The sequence below is a fragment of the Danio rerio genome, chromosome 6 (assembly GCF_049306965.1).
Source record: "Danio rerio strain Tuebingen ecotype United States chromosome 6, GRCz12tu, whole genome shotgun sequence".
Classification (NCBI taxonomy): domain Eukaryota; kingdom Metazoa; phylum Chordata; class Actinopteri; order Cypriniformes; family Danionidae; genus Danio; species Danio rerio.
The window spans coordinates 34,843,635-34,859,259 of NC_133181.1; the positions used below are offsets into that span (position 1 = coordinate 34,843,635).

General features: G+C 34.4%; 1 protein-coding gene across 50 annotated transcripts in view; it reads left to right on the forward strand.

The window, feature by feature from the left end:
- The window catches only part of dock7 (dedicator of cytokinesis 7), a 78,642-nt gene that overhangs the window by 116 nt on the left and 62,901 nt on the right, over positions 1-15,625 (forward strand). For all 50 annotated transcript variants that reach the window (XR_012408025.1, XR_012408026.1, XR_012408027.1 and 47 more), the window contains exons 2-14: positions 4,677-4,779; positions 4,938-5,113; positions 7,992-8,060; positions 10,114-10,243; positions 10,364-10,576; positions 10,693-10,778; positions 10,856-10,922; positions 11,293-11,442; positions 11,996-12,076; positions 12,173-12,335; positions 13,320-13,462; positions 13,619-13,712; positions 13,806-13,968. Coding sequence is in view for 35 of the 50 variants with exons in the window: in XM_021477170.2 (XP_021332845.1) it covers positions 4,677-4,779; positions 4,938-5,113; positions 7,992-8,060; positions 10,114-10,243; positions 10,364-10,576; positions 10,693-10,778; positions 10,856-10,922; positions 11,293-11,442; positions 11,996-12,076; positions 12,173-12,335; positions 13,320-13,462; positions 13,619-13,712; positions 13,806-13,968 (1,638 nt within the window). In the remaining 15 variants the exon portion in view is untranslated. The remainder of the gene's footprint in view (positions 1-4,676; positions 4,780-4,937; positions 5,114-7,991; positions 8,061-10,113; positions 10,244-10,363; positions 10,577-10,692; positions 10,779-10,855; positions 10,923-11,292; positions 11,443-11,995; positions 12,077-12,172; positions 12,336-13,319; positions 13,463-13,618; positions 13,713-13,805; positions 13,969-15,625) is intronic.

Here is a 15,625-nt window from a genome sequence, read left to right on the forward strand (position 1 = left end):
TACCCTTTTCAAGTCATTGCGGTTAAATATACTCTCCCCGAGCCCTGCGACCGTTCTTTGTCTCCTGCCTGATGCAGTTGGCGAGCGTGCCAGTCTTTCCCAAATAAGGCCTAGGCGTTGAGTTAGCTGGAGCAGACGCTGAGTTTATAGGTTGCGTCTAAAAAGCATAGTATGCTGCCTATTTAGTCTACGCGTTTGGGTCAGACAAGCGCGTTTGGAATGCTGTCTTCGTAGGTAGCTCACTGGGTATTAAGACAAAGCCATAGAGATGCCCGAGTGACCCACCCTAAGCTGCAAGACAGCAGTATGATGCCTTTGTGCTTCTGTGCATTTAAACAAGTCTTCACCGATGGGTTTATAATCCATAAATGCGCCCTTTGTTGCGCCCATTTAGGGATTTAACGATGCAGACTGGCACGATTTAATAAAATGCAGTGTTTGGGGGTTTGAGGCGATGACTTGACATACTGACACATCGGGATGATCACGGGATGTTATGCTGTCAATATGCACAATATGATATATGTTATAAGTCAGCGTGCACTCATATAAAATATGTACAATGTACTGTAAAGAATATGAGTGTTGAACTCTGATGAAAATTAACATTGTTTTTCATTATGAAAAAGAGCAGTGAAAACATGGTAAGCACAAATCAGTTAAACCATGGTATTTGTGTAACTGTGGTTATGCAAATGATAATCAACGTCAATTGTTTTTACTACACTTTTTTACAATAAAGGAATAATAAAATTAAGTAATAAATATATATAAAAAAAACTTTGACTAAAGCAAACAAAACCTACAAATCCAAATTGTAGAAAAATCCTGACATTTCCAAAACATTTTCAACTGATAAGTGCTCAAATGTTGTTGCATAGTATTGAATATATTGCATAGTTTTACAGCTGGCATTTTAGCATTTTAGGCCATTTCAGACTAATATCTAGAGGGACGTTATCTATAATATCTATGATTAAATCTCAAGCAGATACTTTTCAGTTAATAACACTGTATTATTCATGTTGACATCTGCTCAGATTTTGGCTGGGGGCCCACAGTTTGTGGTGCAGGGCCCCTGGGTTATCGTAAAAGTCTGTAATTAAGTGTCATCATTGACTTAAAAGCATATTTTGTCAATCGAGATTTCTTTTGAGATGTTAAGTCACAGATTAAACCTCATATGGATCTAAAAGAGGAAGTGACCTTTTAGGCTCCCTGGTGGTTTCCACAGTCTTGGCACTTCCCAGATGCCTTAAAATGCTGTTGTCTGTCAGTGAGGTGTAATAAGGTGATTAGATCAGTTCAAAACAGACTGCGTGGCACCTGCTGCCTTGATCCCAATCGTTATTTCTTTAGAACCAAAGAGAAAAACATGCCTATTGATATGATCAATATGAGGACAGAGAACTGTGTTTTTTGTTTGATTAATAAAGGATGTAGATAGTTATGTTATTTTATTATTATACTGTAGTACATGAGTCTCAAGAAAAATCAATGTATGTGTCATTTTATTTTCATAGTAAAAGCAAAACTGAAAGCTGAAAATGTTGTGTTTCCCCACTTTTTTTACTATTTATATGAAAGCTAAATGAATATCTTATTGAAATCATAGCAATTGATTCCGTGGCTTTGTTTACCTAAGTGCAAGACGGTTTTCAGAGAGGTGTAAAATTCATTGCGTGAGTCGGGTCCTCTGTAAACAACACATCTGTGGGCTAATCATCTGTTCCCTCTTCAGGAATGCCCAGCCTAAATAAAGGTCCCTCCAGAACCAACAAGGCCATTGGGGGCGGGTTTTTGTTTCAGTATGCTTCATTTTACACACATTAGACAGTGTTTCTAGTAGGGCTGCACAACGTATACTATTTCAGCATCATTATTGCAATGTGATTATTCGCAATAGTCATGCTTATATGCAATGTTCAGTCTGGATTATAATTACAATATATCATTTCAAAATTCTAATATATAATTTCGCAATTGTTTTTTGAGGCCTGTGACCGTGTGAGGATTTTAAAAGCATTCAGGCATAAGAACTTGTTCCATTTGTAACTTTGACAAATAAAAAATTGTTGATTTTACTGTGTTGTTTATAAAACGAAGACTATGCAGTATTATTTTATATTTGATTATTCAATTACTGTGTACTTGAATACAATTTGACTCCTTGGGAAACAATAAAATGCTGTTTATTTAATTAGTATCTTTTCTTTATCAAATATATCTGTGCTTGTAGATTGTTTCTTATATTTTATGCTTATAGACTCTCCTACAGAATCATCCCAATCATTCTAAAGTTATAAATTCTTTAGTTATTCAACACATCTAGTGAAATTCATATTGCAATATATATCGTAAAACAAACAAACAAACAAACAAACAAACAAAAAAAAAAATATCACAATGTTAGATTTTTCCAATATCATGCTGTCCTAGTTTCTAGGGAAGTTCTTAATGTGCCCTTTCACAAAATCAGGCCTTAAATATCTTCACTTGTTTAAAAATATATATAATGTTGCATGCACTGTTTTTTACATCAGTATTTTTATGTTGTATTCAGATGTTTAAATGCATGTGGTTAAATGATAATACACTTGCAAAATGAATATATGATGATATGATGTTTTGTTTTCTGATAAATTACAGAGGGAAATGTTAATGGCGCCTCTGAATTTGGCAAATATTTGCTCTTGTTTTACTTTGAATAACATTTCAGAAAAACGTAATTGTTACTTGATTTTTTTTTTCTTTTAGTATTCATTACATATTTTTGGGGTAAAATTATAGTTTATTTATTATTTGTTCACTAGTAAACGTGAGCCTTTGTCAGTGACATTGGAAGACCTGTTGTGTGTGTGTGTGTGTGTGTGTGTGTGTGTGTGTGTGTGTGTGTGTGTGTGTGTGTGTGTGTGTGTGTGTGTGTGTGTGTGTGTGTGTGTGTGTGTGTGTGTGTGTGTGTGTGTGTGTGTGTGTGTGTGTGTGTGTGTGTGTGTGTGTTGTGGCAGAGTCTGGTCTCATTACTAGATCTGCGATTATGGTCATAGCTGCTACTATGAAAGTGAAGATTGGTGATAAATTTTCATTGTGTCATTTTAGTTCTTATTAGGGCGTTTTAGTTTGATATGTCATACATGTTGTTATGTACGAAAGCTGGAACCATGAGAATAGAATAACAAAAAAAAACTACGATTTTACCAATAAGCGGTTTGTAAAATGCACACATCTGTTTTTTTTTTGGAAGGTCTAATAGTTTTTTTCTATTATACTAATATACTATTCTTTGTTCAAGTTAATTTAAGCATTTTTTCATGACTCGTTTGCGGATTATTTCGAGTCCTGACACAAAATAATTTGATTTGTACAAAATCTGGTGTAGTAAGGTCATAGTAGGGTGGAGCAATATGCAAAAATGAATCTCATGTCATCTCAAGTCATCTCATACCCTGATAATAAAATATATCTTTCACACATTTATTGAGAATTCAGGCCAAGTATTTGATAAAAAAATATAGAAATTTTTAAAAAATATTAATAAAATATAAACAATTTTCAAAAACTTATGATTACAGGTCTGAAAAATAATATATAAAATGGTGCAAAGTGTAAACATTGCACTTTCAAGATTCAACTTTCTCACAATGCTGTTATTCATGGTTCTGTCTGCATCCCCATAGCGGTGTAAAATTGTAAAATAATACTGTAAACAATGCATTTTTTGACATCGAACATAGAACATAACATGAAGTGATGGACTTTTTGTTTTGTCTATGCAATGTCTATCAGAATATAGCACAGCCCTATTTTATCATTGCTTTTGACATGGCCGATTGAAAATCCTGATTCTGATTAGCTGAAAGATAAAAAATGCAATGCACAGGTCATTCCGATCCGTATTACAATTTGACATAAATACATTCTGACACATCAGGATGATCAAGGGATGTAATGCTGTCAATATGCAAAATATGGTATATGTTCTCTTATTTTTTGTTTTCTGTCTTGCATTTCCTCATGCATTTGTTCTTACTTATACTATGGAGCTTTTGAATGCTTGATTCTGATTGGCTGAGGGATTTTCTAAGGCAGTGTTCCTCAACCACCAACACGGCATGTTTTATATATTTCCTTTGTCTGTTACACCCATTACAGGTGTTTCAGTCTCTGCTAATGAGCTTATAATATAATTCAGGTGTGTTTGGTTAAGGAGACATGAAAAATGTGCAGAACTGGTGGTCCTCCAGGAACGTGGTTGAGAAACGCTGTTCTAAGGCATTTTCAGGGAAACACACAGCTAAAGTAGTTCCTGACAAGTTCAGTATCAGTATGATAAATTCCTTCAGTTACTTCACAGTCTACAATGATCAAAAATCAAATTAAAACAAAACCCAAGGCTTTGGATGGGCTAAGAAACTTTGATGCTTAAGAAACCGGTTCTACAAACAGGATTTGAGGACAATATCCTCCTCCTCTTGAAGTACAAAATCTGAACAGTGCCTTTAGGTTTGATAGCTGTAATTTAAGTGGAGTAATAGACTTCTTCTAACGGATATATTCAGTATTCTTTTCAATGTTTTCTATTCAATGTTTTGCTCAATGTGAGATGACTGTGAGAGGTCATGGGGACTCCTGTCTGGTTTTTATTATAATACCATTTCCGCTCTTTCGTTTTCCAGGACTGTAGCGGCTGAGGTCAGAAAGCAGATTGCTGGTCAGTACGGAGGCTCTCCTCAACTTCTTAAAAACCTCAGTGTGGGAGGCAATGCGACTAGCAATGCTGTAAGTACTATGTTTCAAAGAGAATATGCTTTTCTATGTTAAATGCGAGAGATTGACACTTCAGAGAGTATTTTGCTGTATCCCTTCTGTGTGATACTGTCTTGGCAAAAACAGTTTTCACATTCCCTTTCTGTTCCTTTTTGTATTTCTCCCTGCAGATTCCTCTGACAGAGGCAGTAGAGCCAGTGGATTTTGAAGAGTATTTGATCACACATCCTCCCATTATAGAGTCTGGACCTCTGCGAGATCTGATCGAGTTTCCTCCAGATGACATTGAAGTGCTTTACACGCCAAGAGAGTGCCGAACTCTCAGCCAGGCTGTTCCTGAGGAGGGGTGAGCAGGAATTACTATAAAGTAATTAGAAAGACAGGTCTAAATGGCCATAATGAAATCAGGTTGTCAATGTAAACATTTTCAAATCTCATGCGAAAGGAGCTGCAAGTCTAATTGTTGCAATCTTTATTCAAATATCCATGCAATCTTGTTCCTAAATGACAGGATATGTCTAGTATGGAAACACGTCACACATTTAAATGTGTGTCTGTGCTTCCACTGATCTTGACAGCAGCTGTTCTGTATAGTTCTAGAACTGCTCTGCTCTACAGTGTTTTCAGCAACACACTATCATTATTTCTCTGTTAAAAAAGTCGAATTATCACTGAAGTGCTAGGATAAATGTTAATTTAGGACATAAACACTGGTTTCCACAGTTGCACAATGTCCAGAATCAAAGCCATTTCAAATGTAGGTTGTATCAGTTACTTTATTCTACTAAGGGTGTCAAACTAAGATATTTTTTTTAATTGTGATTCATCTAGTGATAAAAGAAGCCTTTTTTCTAAAAAGAAATTAATAGACTGGAGCAATTAACATTTTGTTAGAACCCCTAGCAAGTTGCCTTTTATTTTGTTCGGTAATAAAAAAAAAAAAAAATCCTATATTTAAAATCATGTGATAATAAGGGATCACTATTTTAATTAAATAAATATATTTCTAACTTTACCCAGAATCATGTTGCTCCAGTGATTAGTTAACTTTGAATGTCTATAGACTAGGCATGGGATAATAACCGTTTTCAAGGTAAACTGAGGCTTGGAAAAGTCAAGGTTTTAAAACCGCTAACATTTTCTGTAATACTGTTCCTAAGGTATGTGTAGGATTTTTTATTTACTTTTTTTTTGTTTATTTTTTTTAAAACAACAGTATCTCCAGCAGAGATGCCATTTAAATTGTAAAGAAAAGTGTTTTTGAAACTAGTGAAGACAGCAGAAGTCTGTGATAAATTTTCATTATTCAGCCTGACATGTTTACTGCTCCAAAATATTTTAAATCTTTCAAAATATATAATAAAATGTTTTCAAAGGGGAATTTGTTTTTGTTGTTTTTTACCCAGATGTTTTAAAAGAATATATTTTAGAGCAGTAATGATAATACCATGATACCGTGAAACCGTAATATTTTTATCCAAGGTTGTCTTACCATCAGAATCTTATATAGGCCCATGCCTACTATAGACTAGGAATGTCTAAATCTTATCACGTGATCATGCGCTTTCTGACATGATCACTTGATATATATATATATATATATATATATATATATATATATATATATATATATATATATATATATATATAGATATATCTATATATATATCTATATATATATATATATATATAGATATATAGATATATATATATATATATATATATATATATATATATATATATATAGATAGATATAGATATCTTACTATTTTTAAACATATCTATAGTTATGTGGTGCCACAGAGTTAGACCTCTTTCTTGACTTTACACAGAAACAGCAATACGTGCGGCATGACATCACTTTGTTGCAGAGATATTTGTTAAATGCAGATAAAGTAGAACACGAAAGCAGCTTTGAAGCAGAAAGCGCAAGTATGTCTGCGGTCTGGTATTAAAAAGTTGATGACGACAACATTGCCACTGTGAGATATGTAAACTTGGGATTGCATGAGGTGGAAAGGAAAAGGCTACATTTACCACAACAAACCTGATAAGGCATTTTAAAAACAAACACCCGACACAATACAGTGAGTTTACCCAGGCAACCCAACCGAAGACAAATTAAATAAAAAATAAGGAACATCCTGTATCTGTTTCTTCGCTCTTCTTTATTTTATTTTAATTTTTTTAAACCTGATCGGGACATCCCTACTATAGACATTTAGTATGTATGTGCTTGACATTGTTTTTTTTTCTTTTGGTAGTTTAAACTCAGAAAAAAAATTTGCACTTTAAAAACTGTTTTCAAACGTTTGCATTTTCAGACCACCAAAGTAAGTTGTTTTGTAAGTGAATGGCTGAAGCACATAAAAAGGTTTCGTTTTTTTAGTTGAAATCATTGTAACATACTGTGTAAAACTGTACACTTACACTGTAAATAGCATAACATGTTAGCATACTCACAAATAACATATTGTTGCCTTAAATTCTTTAGATAAATCTCAAACTTTTCTAGTCATCTCAACTGACAAAAAATTAGGGGTGCACCAATAGCGGAAGCCTATTGCAGATTTCAAAGAAAAATTTTAATATTAAAAAAGGAAACAAGCTGGAACACAACAGGTCATATCAATTTCGTAATGAATGCTCTAATAATGTAGCCTAGTTACAGCAAGCATCATGTTTTAGTTAGATTACTGTATGTCATACGTCTTACACAGTATGCCTATAGGTCTGTTATTTCTTACTAAAGAAGCTATATTATTTGAGTTTATCACCAGAACTACAGAAACTGTTTCATGTTAAAAAAAAGTGGCAAACTATCAGGATCTGATCTGTATCGATCGATACTCAGAATTTTGGTAACTGGATCGGATCGGTTTTAAAAAAATGGTATCCGAGCATCTCTACTATAATATTAAGTTAACTTTGCATAACTAAAATACATATATTTTAATAATATAAAATAAGTTTATATTTATAATATTTATATATAACTGATTAAAATTAACATAAAAACATTTGACTATTTGCCATAATTTTTTACAGTGTACGCCTGAAATCTTCCTAAATTAATTTGAGCATATTAGTTAGATTTTAGGTAAGCAAAAGTGTTCTTGGTTTGCTTATGATTTTGTCAGCAGAAACTAATCACTGCTGCGATTTCATTTGTTCTTCTGATGAGCAGGAGTACATACAATAACTTATTTAACTTCATTTCCCAGTGAGAATGATCCACACGTCAGAGACTGCACTCGCTCGTACACAGAGGACTGGGCCATCGTTAACCGCAAGTATGAGGCTCTTATAATCCTACTTTATAGATTTCCTAATGCACATGTTTTTGCTTTAGAATGCATTAGATGAAGTTCCTAATTTGCTTTTAACTCTGTCAGCTATTATATTGTGTTTTTGTTGGAATGTTTAATTTTAAACCACTAAACCTTCAAGCTGTTTTTCGAAGTTTCATTCATTCATTTTAAAATTACACAAAAGTTACATAAAAAACTTTCCATTGATGTTTTTGGTTTGTTAGAACAGGACAATATTTGGAGGAGATGCAACTTATTGAAAATCTGAATGTTCAAAAAATTCCCTTTAAAATTGCCTTTAAGGCCATCTAAAGTAAGTTCTTAGCAATGTAATCAAAAGTTAAGTTTTGATATGTTCACGGTAGGAAATTTACAAAATGTCTTCATGAAGCATGATCTTTACTTAGTACGCTAATGATTTATCATAAAGTCATTTTGACTCCTACAATGTATTTCTACAAATATACCCATGCAACTTAAAGACTGCTGCAAGGTCACAAATGTGGAAATGTGTTAAATGGAGCTGAAAGTGTTATGTTCTTGGTACCTCTGCATGATTGATGACTGTTCCAATCCTCCGGAAGTATCTGCAACATTAGATTTCTGCAGGCACAAAATTTTGTGTGGGCCTGCTTATAAACGACAATGAGGAATTCAAGTGATTTTAGCCTACAGTGTTTCTCCTGCACAATGCTTTTATGATACTATTCACTGGGATTTTAAGTTTACCCAGGAGACAAAGTCAAGCAGTTTTCCGGATGGATTTATTGGCCTTCATAATTTGCTGTGAATCAGGTTGTTCATTCGTAAACTTCTATTCTGATTTTGATTTTATATAATGGTTTTCATTGTAGTTAAGGGACGTTGAGCCAGAGCTTTTTTTAGTTTAATGTTATCAAGTAGTAATGAAATGAAATTTCACATAAAATAAACAAATAGTTGAAAAATACAGGATGTCTCTTTTTAGCGTCTGCATTAAATTAAATTTACAAATAATGTATATACATGAGTTTCATATAGCTTTGGTGCAAATTATAGTCTTGTGCAATGTAATGTTCAGTTGTCATTCAGAATAACTGATATATTTATGTAAAAAAACAACAACATACTTTATTTTGACAGGTAATACAGTATATAGGTTTATGTATATTTAAATTCATTCATTCATTTTCTTGTCGGCTTAGTCCCTTTATAATTCCGGGGTCGCCACAGCAGAATGAACCGCCAACTCATCCAGCAAGTTTTTACGCAGCGGATGTCCTTCCAGCCGCAACCCATCTCTGGGAAACATCCACACACACACCCACACCCACACACACCCACCCACACACACACACACACACACACACACTACAGACAGTTTAGCCTACCCAATTCACCTGTACCGCATGTCTTTGGACTGTGGGGGAAACCGGAGCACCCGGAGGAAACCCACTCGAATGCAGGGAGAACATGCAAACTCCACACAGAAACGCCAACTGAGCCGAGGTTCGAACCATCGACCTTCTTGCTGTGAGGCGAACCTGCTACCCACTCCGCCACTGCGTTGCCGTATATTTAAATGTATATATTTAATTACTTTTGCATGGTTAAAATTAATCAATAAAAATGGGTCATTTTTAGGGGTGTGAACCATATAGTGACCATATAAAGTATAAGGATTTTTAAAAGTAAAATTCATTAGCATTTTTTGGGCCAACCAGTACATTTAAAGGAGTTTTTAAGATGTGAACTATTGTATTACTGAATGGCTGTGGGTGTGTTCTGTAAATAATAGTTTACATAAATAGTCATTATTATTGCTCTGAATTAAATAATATTAATATTAAACTAAAACAGCCTTTTTAAAACCAGATATTCATTCGTTTGTTAATGCAAGGTTTGAAAGATTTTGTTTAGGCTTTGAAACGTGCCTGAATATTTTTTGTTGCAAATGCTTGTGTGGATATTTGAACAAAAACATTTGATCAGTTTATTTATCAGGTTGCATGCTAATTATCAAACCAATAAAAATGGGTGTATTCTGGATGCACAGGTACCACAAGTTGGGCACAGCATTTAACCCTAACACTTTGGATAAGCAGAAGGAGAGGCAGAGAGGTTTGCCAAAGCAGGTCTTTGAGTCTGATGAGTTGCCAGATCAAAGCAGTTATCAGGACGATCAGGTAAACATTCCTTTACTACTATTATGCTTTTGTTGTTGTTGTTGTTGCTAAGCTCAGTAGAATAATTGCACTGTGTTCTTATGCTCCCTGAATAAAATCAGTGATTGCTGTATGTTACAGGATGATTTGAAACGAAGGTCCATGTCAATTGATGACACGCCACGGGGCAGCTGGGCCTGCAGTATATTCGACTTAAAGAACTCTCAGCCTGATGCTCTGCTGCCTCACCTTCTGGATCGAGTTCCAAATGAGGAGATCGACCGCCACAATGAAGACCTGCGCAAGTCAAACCGCCACCGTGAGCTCTTCGCTCTGCATCCTGCTCTTGATGAGGTTGAGTATTAATTTATTTTTTGTTTTATTAGCTCTCACTAATCTAAAAACACGAAAAGATAAATCAGTTAAGTTTATACAATGATCGTTATTAATTTTTTTCCCCATTAATGTAGGAAGAACCCATCGAGCGCCACTGTGTGCCTGATGTTCCAAAAGAACATTTTGGTCAAAGGCTTCTAGTCAAGTGTTTGTCTTTGAAGTAAGTGAGAAACTGCTTTTGTAGACTGATTTGTAATTCTTATCACCACAGTTTTGCTGACATTTTTCTCATTCAAGGTTTGAAATAGAAATTGAGCCTATATTTGCAACTTTGGCCTTGTATGATGTAAAAGAAAAGAAAAAGGTGAGATGTTAATGATTTCCTTTGTGATGCATGACTTAGTTTAAATCCAAAAATATTAATCTAAATTTAATATTATATCATTTAAATGTAAAATAATGAATGGTTTACAAATATGCCAAAAAGAATAGGGTATTGTTTTGTATTATCTTTTAATAGCATTTATAATACAAAATGTGATTGAATTGCTTTAAGATTCTTTTACCCTTCAGATTTGTTAATGTTACACTTGTTTGTACAGACCATTTAGCATGCTGCTTCTTACTGTTGTCAACACTAGAGGGTAGTAGTCTCCTCTTTGAAGATTTTAGCTGCTTCTCAACACTTCTGCTGATACAGATGGATCCTAACATTCTCCTTTCTAAATCTGCAGATATCAGAGAACTTTTACTTTGACCTGAACTCCGAGCAAACGAAGGGTATGCTCCGACCGCACATCCCATCTGCTGCTATCTCCACCCTGGCCCGTTCTGCTGTCTTTTCAATTACTTACCCTTCTCAAGATGTCTTCCTTGTTATTAAGGTTGGTTATATTAGGCAGCATACCCTTTTCTATTATTAATATATTTTATTTAAAAGCTATTTATTATAGAAACCCTAATAAAAGTATAAGGGTGGCACAGTAGCACTGTCGCCTCACAGCAAGAAGGTTTGTATGTTCTTTCCGTGTTTGTGTGGATTGAATAAACTTAATTGGCCGTAGTGTATGTGTAAGTTTATGGGTGTTTCCACAGTACTGGGTTGGGGATGGAAGGGCATCTGCTGCGTAAAACATTTGCCGGAATAGATGCGAATCATTCCACTGTGGCCACTCCTGATAAATAAGGGACTGAGCTGAAGCTGAATGAATGAATCAAAGTATTACAACAAATTCAAAATCAAATATTGAGTCATCAAGCTGCATCTTTATTTTTGTTTTGATTATTCAGCCTTGAATTGTAGTGGCATAAGTTGCACATTAAGCTTTTTAGTCTATCAATAGTGACAGTAAAGGCATTTCAAATGTTGCTATTTATTTAAAATCTAAGTGCTGTTCTTTTAAAATGTCTTATCTGCACTGTGCACTTTGTTTTCAGCTTGAGAAGGTGCTACAGCAGGGAGACATTGGAGAGTGTGCAGAGCCATATATGGTCTTTAAAGAGTCTGATGCTGCCAAAGTAAGCCATTCATGATAGCCTGTATATTGCATATACTGACATCTGGTGATTCATTAGCTCGATGATTGTGATTGGTATCAATTTTATTTTTCACAGAATAAAGAAAAGCTTGAAAAGCTGCGTAGTCAGGCTGAACAGTTCTGTCAGCGACTTGGGCGTTACCGGATGCCCTTTGCCTGGACAGCCATACACCTCATGAATATAGTGAACAGCGCAGGCAGTCTGGAGAGAGATACAGAGGTGGACATGGGGCTTTCAGGTGAGTCTTCATATTGCACAGATGGTGTGCAAGTTAATTCTGAACTTGCACACAGTTGAGGTTAAAGGGGTACTTCACCCAAAACTGAAAATTTGGCGATTAATTACTCACACTTCATCTGTTCCAAATCTATGTAATGTAATGTGTATTTTTACACATCTGTTTGAGTTTCTTTCCTCTGTTGAACACAAAAGAAGATATTTGAAGAAAGCTGGGAACCTGTAACCATTAGCTTGCATAGTATTTGTTTTTTCTAGTATGAAAGTCAATGGTTACAGGTTTTCTGCTTTTTATTTTTCTTCTTTATTGTTCAATAGATTAAAGAAACTCATGAAGGTTTGTTAGAACCACTCGAAGGAGAGTAAATGGTGTGTAGATTTTCATTTTTGGGTGAACACTCCCTTTAATTTTCAAAAAATTGAGTGGGTGGTAAAGGAAAAACTTAAATGAAATATAGGCTTCTGAATACCATCTTAAACTCAAATATGCTTGCAGCAGGTTTGCAAAAAATATCTGTCCCCACTCCCCATATTTCCATAGCTATTTTTTTATTTATTTAAATACAATATATGTTTTTTTAAACACTGGTCTTATCTCAGTTAATTCATTTATTTTAAGTAAGTTATAAAGTATGTAAGTAAAGTTTATTTATATAGCACATTTATCACAGCTGGCCAAAGTGCAGAAAATATTTTAGCAATAAAAAGTCATCAACAGCTGTAAATAATACATAAGATAAAACACAAATAAAACCATATTAATATAATAATAATTATGATTATTATTAAAATAAAATAATAATATTAATAATAATAATAAAAAAACCAAATATATATATATATATATATATATATATATATATATATATATATATATATATATATATATATATACACACACATACACATTTTTTACTCTTTATATCATAATAACGTCATCACACTACTAAAGTCTTTGAATTGTTGACTCTGCTCTATTACACAGAACGAAAAGGCTCATGGTCAGAACGGAGAAACTCTAGTATTGTGGGTCGTCGTTCACTGGAGAGAACCACCAGCGGAGATGAATCCTGCAGTTTGACAAGCTTCAGGCCTGCCACCCTGACGGTCACCAACTTCTTTAAACAGGTCACACTGTTATTCTAAAAAACATCCCAGTATTGATTTTATTCATAGGAAGTTTACAGTCCTTCAGTTTGCAGTCATTACATTGCTAAAGCAATTAAAATAATGCTTTTGAGTTTTTAATAATTAAAGATGTTTTGTTTTTCCGTCATTTATTAGGAAGGAGATCGACTAAGTGATGAAGATCTCTACAAGTTCCTAGCCGACATGCGGCGTCCGTCCTCTGTACTGCGTAGACTGAGGCCCATTACAGGTATAGTTACTATGACGTCTTTAATCAATGGATTTTGACTCTATTGACCCTTTATGTGAAGGCTTGCATAACTTGTTTACTCTATGCCTGTAGCTCAGCTGAAGATCGACATCTCTCCAGCCCCCGAGAACCCGCACTATTGCCTGACTCCTGACCTGCTTCAAGTCAAGCCTTACCCCGACAGTCGAGTGCGGCCAACAAAAGAGATCCTGGAGTTCCCTGCCAGAGACGTTTATGTGCCCAACACCACTTACAGGTACAAAGACCCTTTCAGTGTATAGATCAGACTCCCAACTCTTTCACGTCATCCACAATCCTATTTAAAGTCCTCCGGTAGCCCTGCTGTATTTTCAAATGGTAAAGTAACTCAAAAACAAAAAAAAACACAATTTGGAATTTTGGAATGTTCAAATTACATACTTTTTATGCAATTATTTTTATTAACTGCACAATATCGTAAAAATCCAACATTGCATTATTTTTTTATTTTGTGATGTATATTGCGATATAAATACAATTTTACCAGGTGACTAGGGCCAGACAGAATCTGCGGACATTTTTTTTTGCATTTTTTTGCATTTCTGCGCAGAATATTGTAAAAAATCTGCAGATTTATGTGGAATGATTTTGGGTGTATCATAACTAAAAACTTATTATGATACATTTATTAATGATACATTAGAAACTTTTATTTAATGTTTAATAAATAATAGTCTACCAATGTGTGGTGTAGTCCTAAAAAAAGGTGGTAGACTATTACCCACCCAACCCAAATTTTTAAAGTAGGCAAAAAAGTCATTGTTTTTTTTTTGATTCATTAGCAATATATATTTTTTTATATTACCTATAACTTTTGACTTCGACAAAAGGAAAAACAAATATTATGGAAGTCAATGGTTACAGGTTTCCAGCTTTCTTCAAAGTATAACTTCTTCAAAAAACTCTCCCGAAATTTTCTCACAGCTGCTGTGGTCGTCAGGGGGCAGGGAATGGCGCAAGTTGAAAAAAAATGCACCAATTGCAGAAAATTAAGATGCAAGTAAAAAAAAAAACTTGGTAATATGAATAAAATTTGGTATGTAGTTAAAGGGGACGCAAATATACATAAATTAGGGAAGTTTAATCAGTAAACAAGTACACTGAGTTTTATTACCAAGGGTATAAAAAGAAGGCATAGGGAGTTTACATGAGTATAGCCCTGACTACACCACTGATCTACCGTATATCTACTAGAAGATAGAAATGATTACTTTACAAACAGTATTTTAAGTAAATCATATGAACGTTTTCATATTTGTCAGTATTATTACTAAGATAAAACTAAAAACTAAATAACTAGACTCAACCATGGGCTGAAAATCTGCAGATTTCTGGCAGTGCAGATTTCGTGTGGGTCTACAGATAACTTAATGGGCCCTATTATACACCCGGCACAATGTGGCGTGATGCAATTGTAGTTTGCTAGTTTCAGCTCAACGCAAGAGTCATTTTGACCTTTTGCGCCACGCTGTTTAAATAGCAAATGTGTTTGCACTCATATGTGCGCCCATAGGCGTTCTGGTCTAAAAAGGGAGTGTCTTAAGGCGCATTGCTGGTGCGTTGCTATTTTGAGAAACTAGAATAGAATGTTTAATAGTCCAGCTAAAAGGAGGACTAAAGTCCAGCTCAGAGCACGTTAGTTGTGTGCCTCGCTTAATACACACAGGTTGTACAATCTTCAAAATATCTTCACAAATGAAAAAGAATTAAAGGACTAAAATAATACAAAACATGTTATTTTCTAGCCTTCATAAATATAAAAACCACTGCCTCCATGCCTTCTTCATCTCAGGGGGCTTTTTCAGTTTATTCATGACAAATTGCTTTTGTAAAATGTTATTATTATTATTAGCAGTAGTATTTATTATTTGCAT